General features: G+C 33.2%; 2 protein-coding genes across 2 annotated transcripts; one reads left to right on the top strand and one right to left on the bottom strand.

The window, feature by feature from the left end:
* The first annotated feature begins 7,712 nt into the window (after positions 1-7,712).
* LOC145129800 (kinesin-like protein KIN-5D) lies at positions 7,713-14,489 on the top strand. Its single transcript, XM_079064614.1, has 23 exons — positions 7,713-7,880; positions 8,038-8,144; positions 8,594-8,810; positions 8,939-9,068; positions 9,229-9,384; positions 9,472-9,948; positions 10,035-10,132; positions 10,229-10,385; positions 10,475-10,544; positions 10,625-10,701; positions 10,803-10,856; positions 10,940-11,020; positions 11,115-11,226; positions 11,329-11,415; positions 11,487-11,662; positions 11,739-11,900; positions 11,991-12,257; positions 12,338-12,421; positions 12,515-12,720; positions 12,808-12,909; positions 13,001-13,110; positions 13,204-13,355; positions 13,974-14,489. The coding sequence occupies exons 3-23, from the start codon at positions 8,659-8,661 to the stop codon at positions 14,199-14,201; spliced, it is 3,138 nt and encodes a 1,045-aa protein (XP_078920740.1). The 5' UTR covers positions 7,713-7,880; positions 8,038-8,144; positions 8,594-8,658; the 3' UTR covers positions 14,202-14,489.
* A 505-nt stretch (positions 14,490-14,994) lies between these two features.
* Positions 14,995-20,316, bottom strand: LOC145132033 (putative respiratory burst oxidase homolog protein H). Its single transcript, XM_079066674.1, has 14 exons — positions 19,855-20,316; positions 19,613-19,775; positions 19,457-19,505; positions 19,264-19,377; positions 18,356-19,177; positions 18,172-18,264; positions 17,758-17,873; positions 16,955-17,057; positions 16,713-16,837; positions 16,487-16,637; positions 16,304-16,417; positions 15,755-15,883; positions 15,597-15,675; positions 14,995-15,518 (listed from the first exon to the last, which is right to left on the bottom strand). The coding sequence occupies exons 1-14, from the start codon at positions 20,219-20,221 to the stop codon at positions 15,409-15,411; spliced, it is 2,535 nt and encodes an 844-aa protein (XP_078922800.1). The 5' UTR covers positions 20,222-20,316; the 3' UTR covers positions 14,995-15,408.
* Positions 20,317-20,918: the final 602 nt, after the last annotated feature.

The following is a 20,918-nucleotide window of genomic DNA, read 5'->3' as shown; positions in this document are numbered from 1 at the left end:
AGATTCCTCATTTCTCATCTTTTTTTACCCAAAAATTCTCTCTCTTTGCTCCCAAGAACATCCCAAGAACATTCATATCATCAAAATCGAATCTTCAAATCTTCAAGTTTTCACCAAGAACACCAAAAACAGCCTTCAGATCTTCAAAGGCTGCAAATCGTTCACAGCCAAAAACCGTTCACGACCGCAAACTCAGTTCACGGCCGCAAACAGCCTTGAGCCGTGAACCTTGACTACAAACCCTCGTTTTCCACAATATACAAGTCTCGGTAACATTCCTAACCCAAAAGCAAGTGTTTTCTAACACTTTAATTAATGGATTCACTAATTTAAATGCAATTATGTGTTTAATTATCATTAGGATATCATTAATTCCGCGTATTCCAACTCGAGGGTCATCTTTCCGGTTTTGCTGTCAAGCTCGTACACATAATCAACTGTGAGTTCATACCCCTACACTTTTACTGTTTTTTAACGTTTTCAGGGGGGAATACAAGCATAACACAAATAAATTTTGTGATTTTATATAAAGGATTTTAACAGGATTAAAACTTATGCAATTGATAAAAATCAAGAGATCATTACATTTTATAAAACACTTAGATATTTTATCCCTTTTGTAATATGCTGAGCATAAAGGAAGCTTTCAACATACAACAATAATTGCAAAGTTTTCAGTATAATACACGAATTGAATACATAACATACATGCAAACTATAATAGGTATAGTTTGGGATTCCACACACGGTTTTATCAATGCTAGAGTTTATACATCAACAAACATATAAACTATAATAGGTATAGTTTATGGAACAATTACTTTATCAATGCACGAAACATAGATACAATGCGGATAAACATATAAACTATATAGGGTATAGTTTATGGATCATACACACAGTCATCTAAATTCAAAGGATTCATTTTATTCTACACTTAATCGTTAGTATAACATTTTATGAGTGAGCATCTTCATGTACTTACTTAAGTACTAACAAAAGTCCTGAGATTATAACCAGAGTCTCCTGGAGGGAGAACGTGAGTTTGCGTATAGATCTATACGGGACTGACAATCTCGCACCGCAACTGTTAGCTACAGTTAGGCCGGCAGGCCTGGGTGACAAAATTCATTTCGATTCTGATGCCTGAAGAACATTGTTCAGGCAATTCAATGGTCAAGTATGGTTATAACAACTCATAAATTTGGTACTAAATAATACGATTAATGTATGAATGGTAAACAACTTCAATTAGTTTTATTTTAAATTAATAGAACTACTATACATACTGGAGGATTCCAAGGTTTTCATACAAGAACATACTATACATACTGGTGGTAGCCAGGGTTTTTCATACAAAACACATTATACATTACTGGTGATAGTCAGGGATTTCATACCATAGTTTTTGTACAAAACAATACTGTACAATTCTACTGGTGGTATCCAGGCATATAAACTAACACATTCATATACAACTATAGTACACAGTAACGAACATACATTTCTGTCTTAGGTTTTAAGACTACTTTTCAATACTAAAGAAAATATTGGATTTTCTTGAGAAAATGCAAACGTTATACAGATTCACAGACATGTTTTCATTACAAAAACATACTTATGAACTCACCAGCTTTAATGTTGATACTCTTTCAATACCGCTTGTATTCTCATGGAACCAGTAGACAGGTACACCTGCAGGCTTTTGAGAAGACAGAGCTTATAGTGTCTTGTCGTTTATACTTTTGGATATACATTTTGTTGTATACATGCTATGTATCAAACAGATGTAAATACTTTAAATATATTCAATGTAATGGTTGTGTTTGATTTGATTACCATGATGCAATTGTTGTGATATTGTACATGACGTCCTCCACCCCCGAACTTTTCCGCCGTTCCGGTTTGGGGGTGTGATAGAATGAGACAAAAAGACCCCTCATTTGAGAAAGATCTTAAAGATGGATTTCCATCCCAAAAATATTAGGAAAGTGCTAGAAATTTATCTCTTTGTTTGAAGCAGTTTTTTGAAGCCACGAAAAGGATGTTGGGAACTTTGTATGTTATGGCTAATATGCATTATCATGAGATATTAGGTGTACTTGCTTCCTTGTTGGAGTGGACACAAGATGATGATATCAATATTGTTCTTATGGGTGATCAAATGAGAAAAAAGTTTGACAAGTATTATGGAGATTTTGGAAAAACAAATGTGATGGTGTTATCTGCGGTTGCTCTTAATCCAAGGTATAGATGAGGTTTGTGAACTTTTCTCTAAGAAAAATCTATCCTTTAGACTTCAAGAAGGTTGAAGAACTATATGCTCAAGTGTTTGAGGTTTTGAATAAACTATATAATCATTATTCTAATGTTTCTCCAATAACAAAGAATGATGGTTCTAGTTCTTTTAATACAAATGATAATGATGGTCAAAATTTTGTTGGTGTGGTTAAGAATAAGCAAATGAGAAAAATATATGATGGGTTCTATGAAAATGATGTTGAAGATGCTATGGAAAAATCTGAATTGGAGGAATATCTTGATGCTCCACCCGAAAAAATAAATAATGAAATATTTGAAATTTTGAAGTGGTGGAGTGACAAATGCACAACATACAAGGTGTTAGCATCAATGGAAAAGAACATTCTAGCCATTCCGATTTCTACGGTTGTTAGTGAGTCCACTTTTAGTACATCCGACCGTGTGGTGGATGACTTTCATAGTAATTTGTTTCCAAAGACGGTGGAAGCTTTGATTTGTACTCAAGATTGGTTGAGGGCATCAAATGTTTGTATTGACCTTGAACAATTATTGGAAGATGTGGAAAAATATGAGGAATGTAATATGGAAGATACACTTTTATTTATTCTTTTATTTTATGTTTCTTGTATAATATTTAATATTCTAATTTGAATTTTTATGTTTAATTCCATTGCAGAAATCAGTCGCAATATTGAAGATACACATAGAGGGAATTAGTAGTTGCTGTTTTTAATGTTGGGATGTTGCTGTTTTTGCTGCTTGCTGTTTGCTGCTGTTGTTGTTTGCTATTTTGCTTGCTGTTTGCTGTTTTTTGCTTGCTGCTGGTGTTGTTTTGCTGTTGTTGTTTGACTGTTCGCTGTTTCCTGTTGATGCTGTTTTACTGTTTTTGTGCTGTTTTGAAACTTGCTGAAAATTGTTTGCTGTTTTGTTGTTTTGTTGTTGCTGTTTTGACTTTTGTTATTGCTGAAAATTGTCATTTGGTTATATTACTTGCTAAATTCCAGTTGTGTTGGCATGGTGTTTTGAGATCAAGTTTTTATGATTATTTTAGTTTTATATCTTGTAGTCCTAGTCTCCTATTGTTTACAAAAGTTTATTTCAATGAAATGTATAAAATAAAAGGTGTAAATTATCAAGAAGTCGGGTACCCGGAACCGGAACCGGTTCCGGCGGTTCCGGGAGCGGTTCTAATTTTCTAGGAACCGATGTAGGCGGTTCCGGTTCCAGTACCCAAAACCTAAGAACCGCTGGTTCCGGGAGCGGTTCCGGTTCCGGCTAAAATAAGCGGGTACCCGGTTATACTCATCCCTAACCATATGGATAATTTTAAGAACAAATTACTGAAATGATCCCTATGGTTTGCAAAAAATATGCATTTTGGTCCCTATGTTTTATTTTGCATGTTGGGCATGCCTAACATCTGTTTTTAATATGCGCTTGGTCCCTACGTCCATTTGCCGTTAGCTCTCTCTGTTAATACACCCCACATGCCTAGTTCGCCAGGGTAATTTTTTTCTTTTAAATAAAACCCTTATAAGAATGTTTTTCAAATACGTGCCAACCATTCTTCTTCTCTACGCCTTGGACATCTATTCTTCTTCTCTATAACTTCTTCAATCAAAAAAATGCTAAATGGCGATAAGGTGTGATTGTGGTTATCCAACTGTTATACGAACCTCGACGACCAAGAATAACCCTGGAAAGCGATTCTAGTGTTGTACTGGAACGGTAATTTTAGGTTTAATCGATGTTTCCTTTGCTCTTAACACTTAATCGAAGTTAGACATAATTATTGAAATTGCAGGGACCATGATGTGGGCTTCTCTGTTGGATTGATGAAGATAGTTGTGGTCATGCCAACATAATGAAAGAACTTCAAAATGAAAATAAAAAATTGAGGCTTTTGCTACTATGCAGTTGGGTCTATTTTGTGGCAACTATAATTTACAAATTGTAATGTAATTGCAATGTAATGGGTTTCAAACTTTTTGTTTTTGCTTTTTGTCTGGAATGGAATGTAATGTAGGTGGAATGGATTTTAGTTGACTGGAATGGAATGAAATGTAATTGTAGTGGAATGGAATGGATTGTAATTGACTGGAATGTAATGTAATTTGGTTTTATTGTAAATGGAATGTAATGGATTTTAGTTGACTGGAATGGAATGGAGTGTAATTGCAGTGGAACAAAATGGATTGTAATTTGACTAGAATGTAATGTAATTGGTTTTTATTATAAACAGAATGTAATGGAATTTAGTTGACTGGAATGGAATGAAATGTAATTGTAGTGGAATGGAATGGATTGTAATTGACTGGAATGTAATGTAATTTGGTTTTATTGTAATTAGAATGTACTTTGGTTTGATTGTAATTGTGTAATGATTGTAATTGGAATGGAATTGTGTAATGTTATTAGAATGAAATATAAAAGATAGTAGGATGTTATCAAAACATAGTAGGATATCATCATAATGTTAACAAAAGATAAAGATGTTATCAAAAGATCATCATAATGTTAACAAAAGATCATCATAATGATAACAAAAACATCAACACATTACATAGTGTAAAAAGCCATTAAATTAGGCCACAAAATAAAACAACTAGGATGCTTTCAAACTGCTGTCTTGCCCTTCTTACCAACCCTACTTGGTCTCATCTTAACAACACCAGTTGCACTGCTCTTTCCAGCCCCACATGGTCTCTTCTTACCAGCAACATTTATACAATCACCATTTCTGCAAATTTATTTAAACAGGGAACATTCATACAACTATTTAATAAGGACCATTTCTGAAATTTTTTACCAAGAAAAGTTTCATCTTAAATTTTTTAACACGGACCATATGTAAATTTATTCTAAACATGAATCGTTTGTCCATTATATGCAATGTACATTGTAGATATTAAGTTTGTTAATTGGATTTTCATCATTTAATAGGAAACCACACATTTATTCCAAAAATGTCATTGATATTTTCATATAAAAGGATTCTTTCATATTTCAAAAAAATAATTTTTTATTGGTTGTATGTTCTTAATAATTTTTATTACTCTGGTTCAGTTATATACTTATTAATCAAAGGCTTTGTATATATGTATAAATATTACTTTAAAATGTTCACAAGTATATATATATATATATATATATATATATATATATATATATATATATATATATATATATATATATATATATATATATATATATATATATAGGTTTAGGTTCTATGGAAAACAAAAAACCTTAAAAATCATAAAAATGCATAAAAAAAATACTTAGAGATCACAAAACTGTTTTTTGAATTTTTTTTATAAAAAATCGCAGCTTTTTATTAAAATTCGCTGAAAAAAAAATAAAAAATCAATTTCTTTTTTTTTTATTTTTATTTTTTATAATTTTTTTTTCAAAATTTTTTTCAGCGAATTTCTTTAAAAACCTGCGATTTTTTCATAAAAAATGTAAAAAAAAAGTTTTGTGATCTATAGGTATTTTTTTGTATGCATTTTTATGATTTTTAGGGTTTTTTAGGGTTTTTTTTGTTTTCCAAATAACCATTCCCTATATATAGGGGTGAGCGCGGTGCGGTTCGGTGCGATTATTGGCCAAAACCTCACCACTAACCGCAAATGCGGTTAATCCATTTTCAAAACCGCTAGGTGCGGTTATTTTTGCGGTGCGGTTAGCCGGTTATTTTTGCGGTGCGGTTGTGTTTTTTTTTGTGTTTCGGTTATTAACCGCATTGATTTGGTGTGGTTATTTTGTGTGGTTTCTAACCACAATTTAGAGTTTAAACGGTTTTAAGAGTTCAAACATATTACTTAATGAAAACCATAAGGTATAAGACAATTAACTTAAATCACAAATAACTAATATCTTAAAAACGTCAAATCATTAGTAATTAACAATAAATATCTTAGGATTGGAAAATATCATCATTTTCCAAAGTTAAACATAACAAAAAACCAACACTTTTGTCTTTTAGTATTTTATCCTGGATTAAACTTGTCTTGTTTTTTTAATATTTAATATATTAATAATTAATAAAAAAAGTTGTATATAATATATGCGGTGTGGTGCGGTTTTTCTGCGGTTTTTGAAAACTAATAACCGTACCGCACCACAAATTTGCGGTTTTTGAAAAACAGAAAACCTCATCATCGGTTTTTATTGCGGTTGCGGTTTATCGATTACGGTTTATGCGGTTTTGCGGTTAATTTTAGTTGCGGTACAGTTTTTGCTCACCCCTAATATATATATATATATATATATATATATATATATATATATATATATATATATATATATATATATATATATATAAACCCGTGTAATGCATGAGTCTCACACTAGTTAGTGGTTATATATGTAAATTGGAGAAGGAGTATAATGAACTTGACAAAATATTAATTAGGAGTTATAAAAGATTCACACATGACATATTATTAATTAGTAGGTCTAAATGAGTGACACGTGACAAAAAAAACTATTCTTTTATTAGAATAGAGAAGTATTAAATATGATAAATATAATAGTAAATTGCAATGAAAATTTATTTTCCTTCTTTATTTAAAAAAATACCACTTATTGTTAACATTTTTACATTAAATTTTTTTTTTAATCAAACGGTTTCACATCTAAGAAATATGTGTCAAAATGGAACAAATAACCACACGTTACCTATTTTACTTAGACATGGGATTTTGTAGTCTGATCTTCACTTTCTGTTTAATGTCATTGTATTTCACTTTCATGAAATTAATATTATATTATTTCTCACCATAAAAATAAAATACTTTTTATTTATGTTAAAAATTTGGATTACGTTTTGTTTTATTGAAGGGGACTAAAAATGCAAAAATCATGTGCCGGCGTTTCATCATTCATTTTCTGATGGGCCATCCCTTGGACACCTGCCGCCACCAACCCAAGTTGTGGTATATTTTTTTGTTCATTATTTATTCATTTCAAATTTCTCAAAACTCAAATGTTTATTTTATAAATATTTTCAATTTTTTGCCCTCTAAAACCTAATAGTCTTCACAATATATAATCTAATCTACCAGGGACTTTCTTGATAATAAGTTAAATATAGATAAATGCTAAAACTGGTTCATATTATTTCATTCAATAAATCATATTTATTTTAGAAAAAAGCATCTTTAAGTTTAGTATTTAATGACCTATGTTATAAGTCTATAACTAAAAGAGTATAAATAGCTTAATCAGAAATTAAATTGTAAATTAATTCCTAAACATTTATTTTAAAACAAAATTTCCTAAAATGAAACACTATAATTTACCCGTCAATTTCGTAATATGTGACACGAATATATTTAACTAAAAATGTATTTTATAATGTAATAAATATCTATGATATTTTTTTAATAAAAATGAGTATTAAACTACTAATGACTAATGCTAAGTGTCATTCCAAGTTCAAACACTCCATTAACGGCCATAATGTTTTGAAGTTCCTTTCCTTCCTCTCTCTCTCTCTCTCTCTCTCTCTCTCATTGGGTGTGTGCTTTGCTTTCACCATTTAACAAATCGTTTCTCGACATTGAATCTATCAGTTCGCAACATTTGGAAGGGTCAACGGCCGGCGATTCCAGGTTTCACGCTTTCCATTAAGATTTTCAGTTGAATTTAATGTTTTAATGAATTGTCTCGATCGAGAACTGGTTTAAGTCAATGCGGTTCAATCGGACCAAATCAGCGAATTTCTTTGTGATAATGCGGTTAAATTCTATATATCTTGTGTCTATTAAGGTGTTTTCAAGGCGAGAAACATTTTCAGATTTGGGTTGAGTTGACTCGGTGAGCTCAGTGGAAAAACTCGTTATACTTTGAAAGACCTTAACGACCAGGGACTAGAGGTATCTTCTCATTGATTTTTAGGCTTATTATAACCTTAATTACTTGAGTCCTTTACCAGGTTATTATCAATGTATCCATGGTAATGAATCGACACTTGCAATCCAAGTTTTAGGTTAAGCTTCTTATAATTCTTGTATTGCGTCCTTGGTTTTTTTTTTTCTTTTTAATGGTGGGATACTGGGATGTCAAAATAAACGGGTCTTATACAGAGTACAGAGCGAGAGCTATGTTACTCTTGTCTCTTCAACTACATTTAATTAAAGAACCATAACAATCTTATTAAATTTGACTTAGAACTAATTAACCCATAGGTCATTGGTCTTTGTACATTACGAGAATCTGTATGAGAACATTCCTGTTATTGAATTTGTTTTTAGGATAGGTTGTGTTCCATAAAATGCTTCTGTCAAAAACTGATTTTATGCACACCTTGGATTTTTCTGATTAGAATCCATTGAATCATTGAGTTTCAAAATCTGCAAGACTCGTGATTTGAGCAACCATATCTTAACTATGGAGAAAAGAGGAAATATGGTCCCGAGCTCACCCTCACACACCCCAAGGTCCAGTGACAAGGCAGTAAGAGATATCAGACCAGAAGTACAAATGAATGGTAAACATGATAGAGAAAAAGGTGTTAATGTTCAAGTCATTGTGCGATGCAGGTCTGTAAATTTTCTATTAAAACATATATATATATATATATATATATATATATATATATATATATATGTAACTGAATTTGGATTGTTTATACAAGAATTTCTTGATTGTTGTGTTTCTAAACATATAGGCCATTGAGTGATGATGAGACAAAAGCACACACACCAGTAGTGATTACATGTACTGAGAACAAGAAAGAAGTTTGTGCAGTTCAGCATATAGCTAACAAGCAGATTGATAGATCTTTTGTATTTGACAAGGTCATTCTCTTGTCAAATATTATTTATTCTTATTCTTTCTAAATATATCCAAAGAACCACATTTCATAGTATCTCAAGGAACAAAAGGCTTTCGTTCTCTATTGTATTTTTATGAAAATAATGTCTCTGATGGTGTTCCGAATATATATAATGTGGATAGGTATTTGGTCCAAACTCTCAACAAAGGGACTTGTATCATGCAGCTGTCTCTCCCATAGTTTTTGAAGTTCTTGAGGGATACAATTGCACTATATTTGCTTATGGCCAGACAGGAACTGGAAAAACATACACAATGGAAGGAGGAGGGAGGAAAAAGGTATAACTTTTTGTTCCATAATGGCATTGTTCAATCAACCACTTTTTTAAACTTTTACTAAACCAAAATCCCTTGGATTCTTTTTAGAATGGGGAATTCCCAAGTGATGCAGGTGTCATTCCAAGAGCTGTACGACAGATATTTGATATATTAGAAGCTCAAAATGCAGAATACAATATGAAAGTTACATTCTTGGAACTTTACAATGAGGAGATAACAGATCTTTTGGCTATTGAAGAAACTTCAAAGTTTCCGGAAGATAAATCAAAGAAACCAATAGCACTCATGGAGGATGGAAAAGGAGGTGTGCTTGTAAGAGGTTTGGAAGAGGAGATAGTTTCAACAGCAGATGAAATTTATAAAATCTTAGAGAAAGGATCTGCTAAAAGACGTACAGCAGAGACCCTTTTGAATAAACAAAGTAGTCGTTCTCACTCCATATTTTCTATCACAATTCATATTAAGGAAAGAACTCCAGAAGGAGAAGAGATTATTAGATGTGGAAAGCTGAATCTTGTTGATCTTGCTGGTTCTGAGAATATTTCTAGATCCGGTGCTAGAGAGGTAAACAAATTCAAATTACATATATGCCCATTTACATGGTGGAAATTTAGAATGTGTCCTAAAGGGTATCCCTGTCTTTTTTACAGGGAAGAGCAAGGGAAGCTGGTGAGATAAACAAGAGCTTGCTTACACTTGGCAGAGTCATAAATACCTTAGTTGAGCATTCAGGACATATACCTTATAGGTATTATTATTATTATTATTATTCTGTTGGCATTATTTGAATTAAAGAAATGTAAATTAACTATATTAATGTCTTTTTTTATTTTTTATTTGACAGGGATAGTAAATTAACAAGGTTGTTGAGAGATTCCTTGGGAGGGAAAACAAAGACATGCATAATTGCAACTATCTCCCCCTCTATCCATTCTTTGGAGGAGACACTCAGCACTTTAGACTATGCTCATCGAGCAAAAAATATTAAGAATAAACCAGAGGTCTGTAATTTTAAAGGATTTTTAAAAGTTCATAGAAAAGGTTGTCCTCTTTCATCTAGTTTTAATATCTTATCTTGTTCATGTTTCAGATTAATCAGAAGATGATGAAATCTGCAATGATGAAAGACCTGTACTCTGAGATTGAACGACTCAAGCAAGGTTTTAACTCCACCCTTAATCTCTCATTGGTTGAATCCATATTTTATGTTTTTTTACATGCTTTGACTTTTGTTGACCAGAGGTCTATGCTACAAGAGAGAAGAATGGAATCTACATACCGAAAGATAGATATCTACAGGAAGAAGAAGAGAAGAAGGTACACATCTTCATGAAATTGCAATTTACACCACATCAATTTGAAAATACAGTTTACACCTTATAAATAGCAATCAAGACTGAAGTTCTTGTGATCTTCAGGCTATGGTGGAAAAAATAGAACGCATGGAACTCGATGCTGAGTCAAGGGGCAAGGTAGAATCTGAGACATATAATTCTCATAATTCTCAATTTTTTCTTAGAAAAATGACACTAATGATGATAAATTTTATAAACAGCAATTTATGGAGCTTCAGGAGCTTTATAACTCTCAGCAGCTAGTGAATGCAAATTTAACTGGAAAACTTGAGAGGACAGAAGTATGTTGTTATTCAAGTTCTTCTCTCAATAATACTTATCTTATAATTTTCATTTTTCTAGCATGAAATAATCATTTACTTATTGGATTTTTAGATAAAGCTCCAAGAAACTGAACATTCATTGTTGGATCTTGAAGAAAGACATAGACAAGCAAATATAACAATCAAAGAAAAAGAATTTCTTATCTTCAACCTTCTAAAGTCTGGTAAGCCATTGCTATATATCTTAACAGAATCATATCTATATATTTTTTTTAATTAACAAACTAATTTCAAAGTTTTATACTTTTATATTTTCAATTTAACAGAAAAAGCTCTTGTTGAGCGTGCATTTGACCTTCGATCAGAGCTTGAGAATGCTTCATCAGACGTGTCAAATCTGTTCACCAAGATTGGTACTTTCCACAAAAAAATCAAATATAATTACAAAAGATCATATGTTCTAAAATAAAAATTGTTATTCCAGAGAGAAAGGATAAAATAGAAGATGGAAACAGAATTCTTGTCCAACAATTCCAATCTGAGTTGACTCAACAACTTGACATCTTGCATAAAAGTGTAGCAGCTTCTGTCACACAACAAGAACAACAGCTTAAAGGCATGGAAGAAGATATGCAATCATTTGTATCAACCAAGGGTCAAGTATGACTTAAATTTACCAAATAAAATCTTTATATAATCAAAAACACATTAAAAACTGTTTTTTAATTTATTACAGGCTACTGAAGAACTCAGAGCTGGTTTACACAAGTTGAAATCATTATATGGTTGTGGTATTAATTCCCTTGATAATCTAGCAAATGAAGTCAATGGAAACTCACAGTCAACACTTGAACATCTTAATTCTCAAGTCTCCCAAAATTCTTCTGCTCTTGGAAACGTATGTTTTAATTTTGATTCAAGAATTCTTTGAAAGATTGTGTTACTGGTATGAAGTTATGTTTAATTACATTTATGTCCTTCAACACAGCTTTTTAAGGGTATTGCATCAGAAGCTGAGGATTTACTTAATGATCTTCAAAACATTCTCCATAGCCAAGAAAATAAACTAGCCACATACGCACAACAACAACAAGAGGCACATTGTCGAGCTGTTGAAACCTCGAGGGCTATTTCTGGCATTACTTCAAACTTTTTTGTTACCCTGGACATGCATGCAACGAAATTGACTGAAATTATTGAAGAGGGCCAAACTGCAAATGACCAAAAGTTATCTGAACTTGAAAGGAAGTTTGAGGTAATAATGATTATTATTTTTAACATTTTTTTTTTGGAAATGTATTTTTTTAGTCTTTTTTCTTATTTTTATACATGTAGGAATGTGCTGCCAATGAAGAAAGACAACTGCTTGAAAAAGTTGCAGAACTTCTTGCAGTTTCAAATGCTAGGAAGAAAGAACTGGTATGGGCATTTTAGACAATGTTTAGCTTCAACATGTAAAGATTTTTGAGCTTAATTTTATTTTGACCATATTGTTTGTAATTGTATTTGTAGGTTACAACATCAGTAAATGGTCTACGAGAAAGTGCAGTTACTAGAACCAAAACATTCCAACAAGAAATGTCAACCATGAAAGAATCAAACTCATCTGTCAGAATCCAATGTACAAATTACACTAAAAAAACAGAAACCCACTACCTTGAAGACACTACTTCGGTTGAAAACGGAAAGAATAACCTAAATGATGTTCTTCAAAATTGGTGGGTCCCATATTCCCCATAATTTTGACTATTATTATTATCCTTTACAACTTCTTATTCATTATTGATGTCATATTTATATTACAGTTTGCAAAAGGTACAAATGGGGTCACAACAATGGAGTAAAGCTCAAGAATCTTTGCTCAGTTTGGAGAACAACAATGTGGCTTCTGTGGATGAAATAGTTAGGTAAGTCCATAAATCAAGAAACTTTGCTAATTGCCACTTTGAACATTTATATGTATATTTTTTTTATAATACCATTTTACCCTTGTTACAGGGAAGGATTAAAAGCCAATCAAATTTTGCGTTCCCAATATTCGGTTGCAGCATCATCGGCGCTTAATGATACAAATGTCGCAAGCAATAACCTCCTTTCCTCAATTAACCGTGAGTATTTATTTACTTTTAAAAACATTTTGACTTCTCAATAAAAACAAACTTAATTCACTATTTTAATTTTTGATGTACAATGAGTTTCAGATTCTTTAGAACTTGATCATGATGCATGTCGGAATCTTGATTCCATGATTGTTCCTTGTTGTGGAGAATTGAGGGAATTGAAAGGTGGACACTATGACAAGATTGTAGAGATCACAGATAATGCAGGAAAAACCCTCCTGAATGACTACACGGTAACTTTTCTCATCTACCTAACATGTCGTAGAGTAATTACAGTTTTAGTCCCTGATTTTGCTCTTTTTTGGTTTTGGTCCCTAAAGAAATTGGTTTGCAATTTTGGTCCTTATTTGAGGTTTTATAACATTTTTGGTCCCTGTTCCAAGTATAGTGACTATATTATTCTTACCCTTTGAGTATTTTCAATATGATTGTTTATTAGATATTTATATTTGAGAAGATTACATTTTTGGTCCCTGAGTATAGCCTTTTTGTTTGTAATTTTGGTCCCAAAAAGTTTTATATTGCGATTTTGGTCCTTATTTGAGTTTCTTGTAACGTTTTTGGTCCCGGTCACAAGTAAAATGACTATTTTGGTCCCTATACATAGCCAATTTTTGCACATTTGGCCCCAAAAGTAGTCATTTTACTTGGTTCTGGGACAAAAAACGTTACAAAAACCTCAAATAAGGACCAAAATTGCAAACGAAAACTTTTTGGAACAAAAATTGAAAAAACCAGCTATACTCAGGTCCAAAAATGTAATTTACTCAATAAAATAAATTAAGGCTAAATGCAAGAGGAGATAACAGTATACTTTGAGTTTTTCTTAGTACTTGAGTGTTTTGGTGTAGGTTGATGAAGAATCATGCTCGACTCCAAGAAAGAGGGAATTCAATCTACCAACCACCACTTCCATTGAAGAGCTGCGGACCCCACCATTTGATGAGTTATTGAAATATTTTTGGGATTCAAAATCATCATCTCCAAGGTTGATATTAAATGGGGGCGATGCAAAGCATCTTGAAGCTGGTGCTCATTCCATGAGAGACTCACGATACCCACTCACTGCTGTTAATTGATCCAGGGGAAAAAAGGACGATCATATTTCTTTAAGAAAACTGTATATAAAAATATGTAATATATGATATGATTTACTACACAATATCCTATTCTTTATACACACAATTCAGTAGGTTTAAATTTAGGTTTGGATCTCTGAGTATTTCCGGGGTTCTGGTGTTGTTTGTTGAAATATGGTGTATGACTGCAATTTTTTTTTTCTTTGCTGTGTAATAGTATGATTCTTGTGTATGTATTGAGAAAGATTGAAATCAGAAGCTTGTGGGAAAAAATCAGAATTGATTTTATTTGTTACCAATGAAAAAAAATCAAAATCGATTCATATAGTTTACTTCTTCTTCGATCGATGGTGGTGAGAGACTCAATACGATGATTATTGCAGAAGAATTGCACGTCTCATTGTCTTCTCCATTGATTTTGTTTTGGCTCCATTTTATTTCCTTTTTCCTCTCAACTCCTATACATGATATATGAGGCTTTTTTTTTTTTTTTTTTTTTTTTTTTCTATATTAACATAATAAATATTTAAGAATAGGCCCTAAAAATTTGGAGGCAGTCGCCTAAGCTGCCCCACCCATTGGCATGGCCATGCGTATAAGAAGAATTTGGGTTTGGTAAACCGTTATAAGAAGAACTAGGGTTTGCAATGCCATATTTGCAAGAACAACTTAATGATTGAATATATGAATTTGATCCTTCAAAATTCTATGGAACTTATACATAAAGGATCGAAAATGAAATAAGGTAATCAGTTTAACAAGCTGTACAACTGCCAACATACAATTTACTCTTCTACTATAAGGTAATTACAAGTATATCTTTATGCTATTTTGTAATCGTGCTGCTTCTAGTACTTGATATTGACCTTCTTTCTCTACCCCTATCTTCAATATCTCTAATTTATAACTATAAACACCATTTAAAGTGATATCATATTAGTGGTTATGGCCTTTCAGGACTTGCCCAGGTACAAAGAAATGAGTAACTCATGAATGAGGAAATGACTGATGGAAGATTGTGTTGATAGCCACTATACATACACATTTACATCAAAAACTTTGGGAACCATCCTTTTCTAACATAAAACACATGCTATTCGATACCAGGAGCAATATTGGAACTTCAATCGAGATTCACAACCCTAACAATGTATTCTGCATGTACATGTTAATTTCTAGGAACCAAAAATGTAAGAACAATCGCCTTTTAGAAGTTCTCCTTGTGGAAATCGAAGCGAGTTGAGGTTTCTATGCTAAGTTCTTTGGCAAGACTTTCCAGTGGTCTTACAAGCGTTGGGGCCCCACAATAGAATACACCTGTGGATCACCAATGGTCAAAAGGTTGCCAACAAACATGAAGAAACACTGTATCACATACTGAAACAAGGTGTTTACCAACTCTAGCAGAATCATGGTTGCTTGCCAAAGTGTTGAATACTCTCTTCCAGTTAGGTCTTGAAAAATGTGTTCTTATCTGTTATGCTCTATTCGTCAGAATCAAAATTCTAGTTGGAAAAAAGGATACAAAGATCACGATTTCAAAGAAAACATACACGACTTTGAGAGACGACATCAACTCCGTTTTTGGCATGTTGCAAAGACTGCACCATGGCAATAAGCGCCGATCGTGCATCTCCTTCTTCATGAACACAGGTTAAGTAGGTATGCATTTCGATCAGATGCTGTAATTAACATTAAAATCTTCTATTTAAAACAAAATTTTTACTTTTATTCGTGTTAGGACATCCACAGTGTGTTGAACTCTATAGAGTTCGATGGATTATCACATCATCTTTCTACTTTTTATACAACTTTTATAATTTTTTTTCTACAATGTTTTCAACTCTAAAAAAGTTCAATAGAACAATTTTAAAAAATCATTTATTTGTTAATCATTTATATTAAAAAAATTTCATTTTTCCATTGAACAGTTCAATGGCCATATGAAGTCCATATCCATTGAACGCCAACGACATACTCTTATGGTTGAGTTTAATTCATTGAATGCCAGCTAGCTAAGCATTGTACCTCATTCAACCATTCCATTTAACTGTGGATGCTCTTAAAAGAACAAGTGAGAATTCGTTTTTCTTAGAACCTACATTTTTATCGTACTCTGCAATATCATCCATAACTCCTTTGAACCATTCGAACGAGCCTTGCTCCCTCGTCACCCAATAGAAGTATGCTCGATCTGGGCCCTTCTCCTCAAAACCCTATAACAAAATTATTTAGCATATAAGTATATACCCATGTTTACGCTAACATGCTATTTTACTACTTACTACTGCTTCTCTTTGGTGGTTTAGGAGATCTTTCAAAATGCTTATGAATGGAGTCGCTCCTATACCCAAGCCAATTAGTAATAGGATGTCGTATTTTCTATAATCCTGAGCCGGCGCTCCATATGGCCCTTTGATGATAATTTTAGGGTACCTAGAAGAATAAACCGCGAAGATCATTAAACGAAACAAAAGCGTTTAAACAAATTGAGCTGGTTTCGAGGCTCACACTGCTTGTGCTTCCTCTATAGGAATATTTACATTCGCTTTAGTTTCCAATCGAACAAGGTTTCCTTTTATAGCTCTTGAAGAAGAAGCAGCAACTTGAGGTTTTTGTGGTGGAGGCTCGCAGGCCTGCATTTCTGTGTTTTAGAATTCAGATTAACAGAAAAAAAACAAAAGGTTGTAGATGAAAGAAGTATAATGAAGCTTCAGAATTTGGTACATTTAGCCTAAAATATGTTCCTTTACCTTCGCGAATTCTTCTTTAAGGGCCGTTGTCCAATCTCCTAAGGTCCGGATATGTACACTTAAATAGTCGTCTCCAGGTGCAGAAGTAATGGAGAATGGATGCCTGTGACAACAAATCAATCGATTATATATATATATATATATATATATATATATATATATATATATATATATATATATATATATATGGGGATAGAGAATATACATTACAGCCTCACCTAAGCTTAGGTACTAAACTTCTAAAATATGTCGTTTTAACATGCTAGTTATACCCGGTTTGGTTTTACTTGGTAAATATATCATCCTCCACAACATTTCTTTCTTTCATTATCGTTTTACCATCCCTGTTTTCTTTCCTCAATTATCGTTTATTACTTCACCCAAGTGAACATTACTAAACCCTAAACCTAAACCCTAAACCCTAAATTTAAACCCTAAACCCTAAACCTAAACACTAAACCCTAAATCTAAACCCTAAACCCTAAACCCTAAACCTAAACCTAAACCCTAAACCCTAAACCCTAAACCCTAAACCTAAACCTAAACCCTAAACCCTAAACCCTATTGTATCGACCTTGAATTTACATCTTGAATTATTAATCGTGAATCCATTAACCATAATCTTTATATAGTAAAACAATGTATTTTCAAGAGGTTTAGTACCTAAGCTTAGGTAGGGCTGTAATGTATATTCCCTTTTCCATATATATATATATATATATATATATATATATATATATATATATATATATATATATATATATATAGGCTTTTGAAGATCAAAGTGGTGTATGTATATATACCATTCAACGCCTGATATATCCGGACATTTAACAAAGAGATACATCCCGCTCTTGTACTTGAATCCATGGGGTCTACTCATGTAGAGCGCTAGCACGTTTCCAGTGTATATGATAGCCTAAAGTAATCAATACAACAAACTCAGAAGGCACATTGTGTGTTAAAATATCATGACTAGCTTAATAGAACCAACCTTAGTATCTATAAGAAATTAGATTGTTCTAGAATCCTCTGGAACATTCTAGATTATTATGGAAAACTATGGAAGATTCCAGAATATACCGATAGACTCTAGAATATTCTAGAAGACTGAAAGATACTGGAATGTCCTAGACTTCTCTCGGACACGGTGAACATTCTAGAAGCTTTTAATAGATATAGAGTATGGTAGAAATGAGAGTAGCACCATTGTTCACCTTAACGATATTGACTCGATGTTGATGATCACCGGCGGTAAAGACTCTCTCAGTTGAATACATTAGCATCGGGACCACAAGATACATCCATGTCTGCAAGGTAACTTTGCAGATTATTCAAATCTCGAAGAGACTATTATAAGTTACAATAAAGAAAAGAGGGTAAATCGTTCCATTGACTTACTGTTTTATTATACCAAAATGTGGCAAAGACCAGGAAGTATCCATGAAGGATCAACAAGATGTATACGATAACCAGAAGATGATGAGCATACCAAAAGGAAGTAAAACCTGCTAAGTGGTTAAATGGCCATGGCAAATGGATCACATTTCTCCTGAAAGCGTGTGTGGCGAGGAGAAAGCAAAAGAACATCATAACATCCATTACAATCCCCGTACATCCTGGGACTGTTAGTAGTAAGTCCACGTATGTTGGCTGCGCTGCCAGCAAATTACCATAAACACGCTGGAAAGTGTCCGCAGGGCAAGTGGTAATCCTTATAAAATTGCAACCCAAGTGAGCAACAGTATGAGCTATAGTGCCAATTACAATGAAAACCGCAATGACTTTGTGGAAGTTAATGTTATCGTCAAAAGGGAAAATTTTGCCAAGAAACGTTTCACGTAACGCAGTGAGTGTTCTTCTGCAAACTGGAACGAGAATTAGAGCCATGTTAAGCTTTAGGGTTTCACCCGCAGCCTTGGCTGTACATACGCAATAACCCATGACTTGGAACGTTGGCAATAGGCTATACTGATGGAATTTCCATGCAAAAAGCGCGATGTTAAGAAGGAGAAGTAAAATTACTACGAATATTCTTTTCCGGTTATCTATTACAGCTTCTGTCCATTCGTTAATGCGTCTGCTAATTGGATTGCGATACTTTGATGGGATCATCGTTTTTACTAGAATTGTGGTTTCTTCATTCTTCTTCTTGATGTTCGTTAATTGGGGGTTTGTTTCATTTGACACCATACCCGTAAGCAGGATTTCAAGTTGCCACATCTGTTCCAGAAATAAAACACTTTAGAAAAATAGAAAACACGAGTTAAAAACAAGAAATATGCACCAAAATAGTATATGTTTGTAACCTCTATGTAGCCACGGTGGTCGGGATCCAACTCGTCCATGATTAGAGCTGCATAGGTCCCGGCTTGGTTCTTGAAATTCGAAAGCTTGTTTGCCGCAGCACTCATTATAAGTACCTAAAACGTACAGGAGATGAACTTGAGCTTGGAGAAGCGAATTAACAAGAAAAAAATTGGCTTCTAATTAATGTCTCACCTCTTTTACCTCATCTTCTGATAATATCCCATCTCCGTTCTTGTCACACCTGACATTAACTCGTTTAGAAGCTCAGATTATAAGAATCGATTTTCATTGTGATTCTAGTTTGACTTTTTCAAAAGCAATAAACGTCAAACACATAAACTAACTTACATGTCAAAGAAGATGCTAAGCCGAGCGTCAAGGTCTTTCTTTGTCATCTCTTCCCAAAAACTCCTGATTTGATCTTTAGTGAGCCCACCTTCGGCGTCAATGTTCCTACGCCTAGCCATGGCATCATACAATTCTCCCGCAAACTCAATGCTATCTCCCATCCCTACAAATATAAAGGAAATGTTCAACAAAGAAGTTATATTGCATTAATCTTAGACACAATATTTTCAAATCTTTCTAACCAACACAAATTCCGAATTTATCTCTAGGTAGCTTTCCATCCACCGAAAACTGATTGAAACGTCGATCAATTGCTCTCCATGCATCCCCTTCTTTTCCAGTTACCGTTCTATCAAGAAACCGCAAGCTGTTAAGCCCTTTGGCTGCACTTGAGGTTGTTCGGCCAATCTTAGGCTCCCCGCCACCAGGGAGAGCCTTCTTTCGGGTAGATTTTGCCTTACTAGAGTTGCGGCTCAATATTGGTAGCAACCCGCCTTGCTTGCTTCCATTATCTGTGACACGTTTTGATGCTCGGTCTTTCGCATTTGCTGCAAATGATTTTTGATCCATCGGGTCGATCTCAACGCTCTCAAGATCCACCCCCTTCATTGTGTTTCAGGTTAACTTTTCGAACATCAAAAAAAAGAGAGAATATTTTGTTTTGATTTTGGAAATGCAAAAGAAGGAAAGAAAGATGAAGATGAAATGTGTAATGGGGAATGTATGCGGAAATGAGCGGGAGGAAATGAATGGACTAAACATGGGAAAATCTTAGAGGTTGTTAAGTTGCTTTTCCAAAATTAGAAACAAACACACATGTTCCTTTAATTTTATGAACCATAAATTTGACTCGAGTTGAATCATATCGACTCTAAGTTATTATGTTTTTTGGTTAATCGCATAATATCTATTTTTGGCTACTTGAACTTTATTTGAGCAAGTCAATGAAAACCTTTATAACTTTCAATTGCCAATGGATATAACTTTCAATTTGTAAGTTACAACTTGGGACACTACTAGAAAATAGGTGTATTATACTTCCAAAATTTTACTCTAAGGATAGAAAAGCCCTATTTTTACATTTTTCCGAGGACGGTCTTCCAACGGTCTCAACATATTCAAAGCCTTCGTTGATATGTCGATAATTTACCGATGGATTTTAATAACTTTATATTGGTCGTAATTTGAAATGAGTTTGTGTATGTATGTTTTGTTATATTTTGGGTTTTGAATATTAATGAAAATACTTTGATGATTCAATGATCGTGTATACAAAACTCTTTATAAAATATGTGATTTCGACCCT

The sequence above is a fragment of the Lactuca virosa genome, chromosome 8 (genome assembly GCF_052849685.1).
Source record: "Lactuca virosa cultivar CGN04683 chromosome 8, Lactuca_virosa_CGN04683_v6, whole genome shotgun sequence".
Lineage (NCBI taxonomy): Eukaryota > Viridiplantae > Streptophyta > Magnoliopsida > Asterales > Asteraceae > Lactuca > Lactuca virosa.
This window is presented reverse-complemented; position numbering and strand designations above follow the sequence as displayed.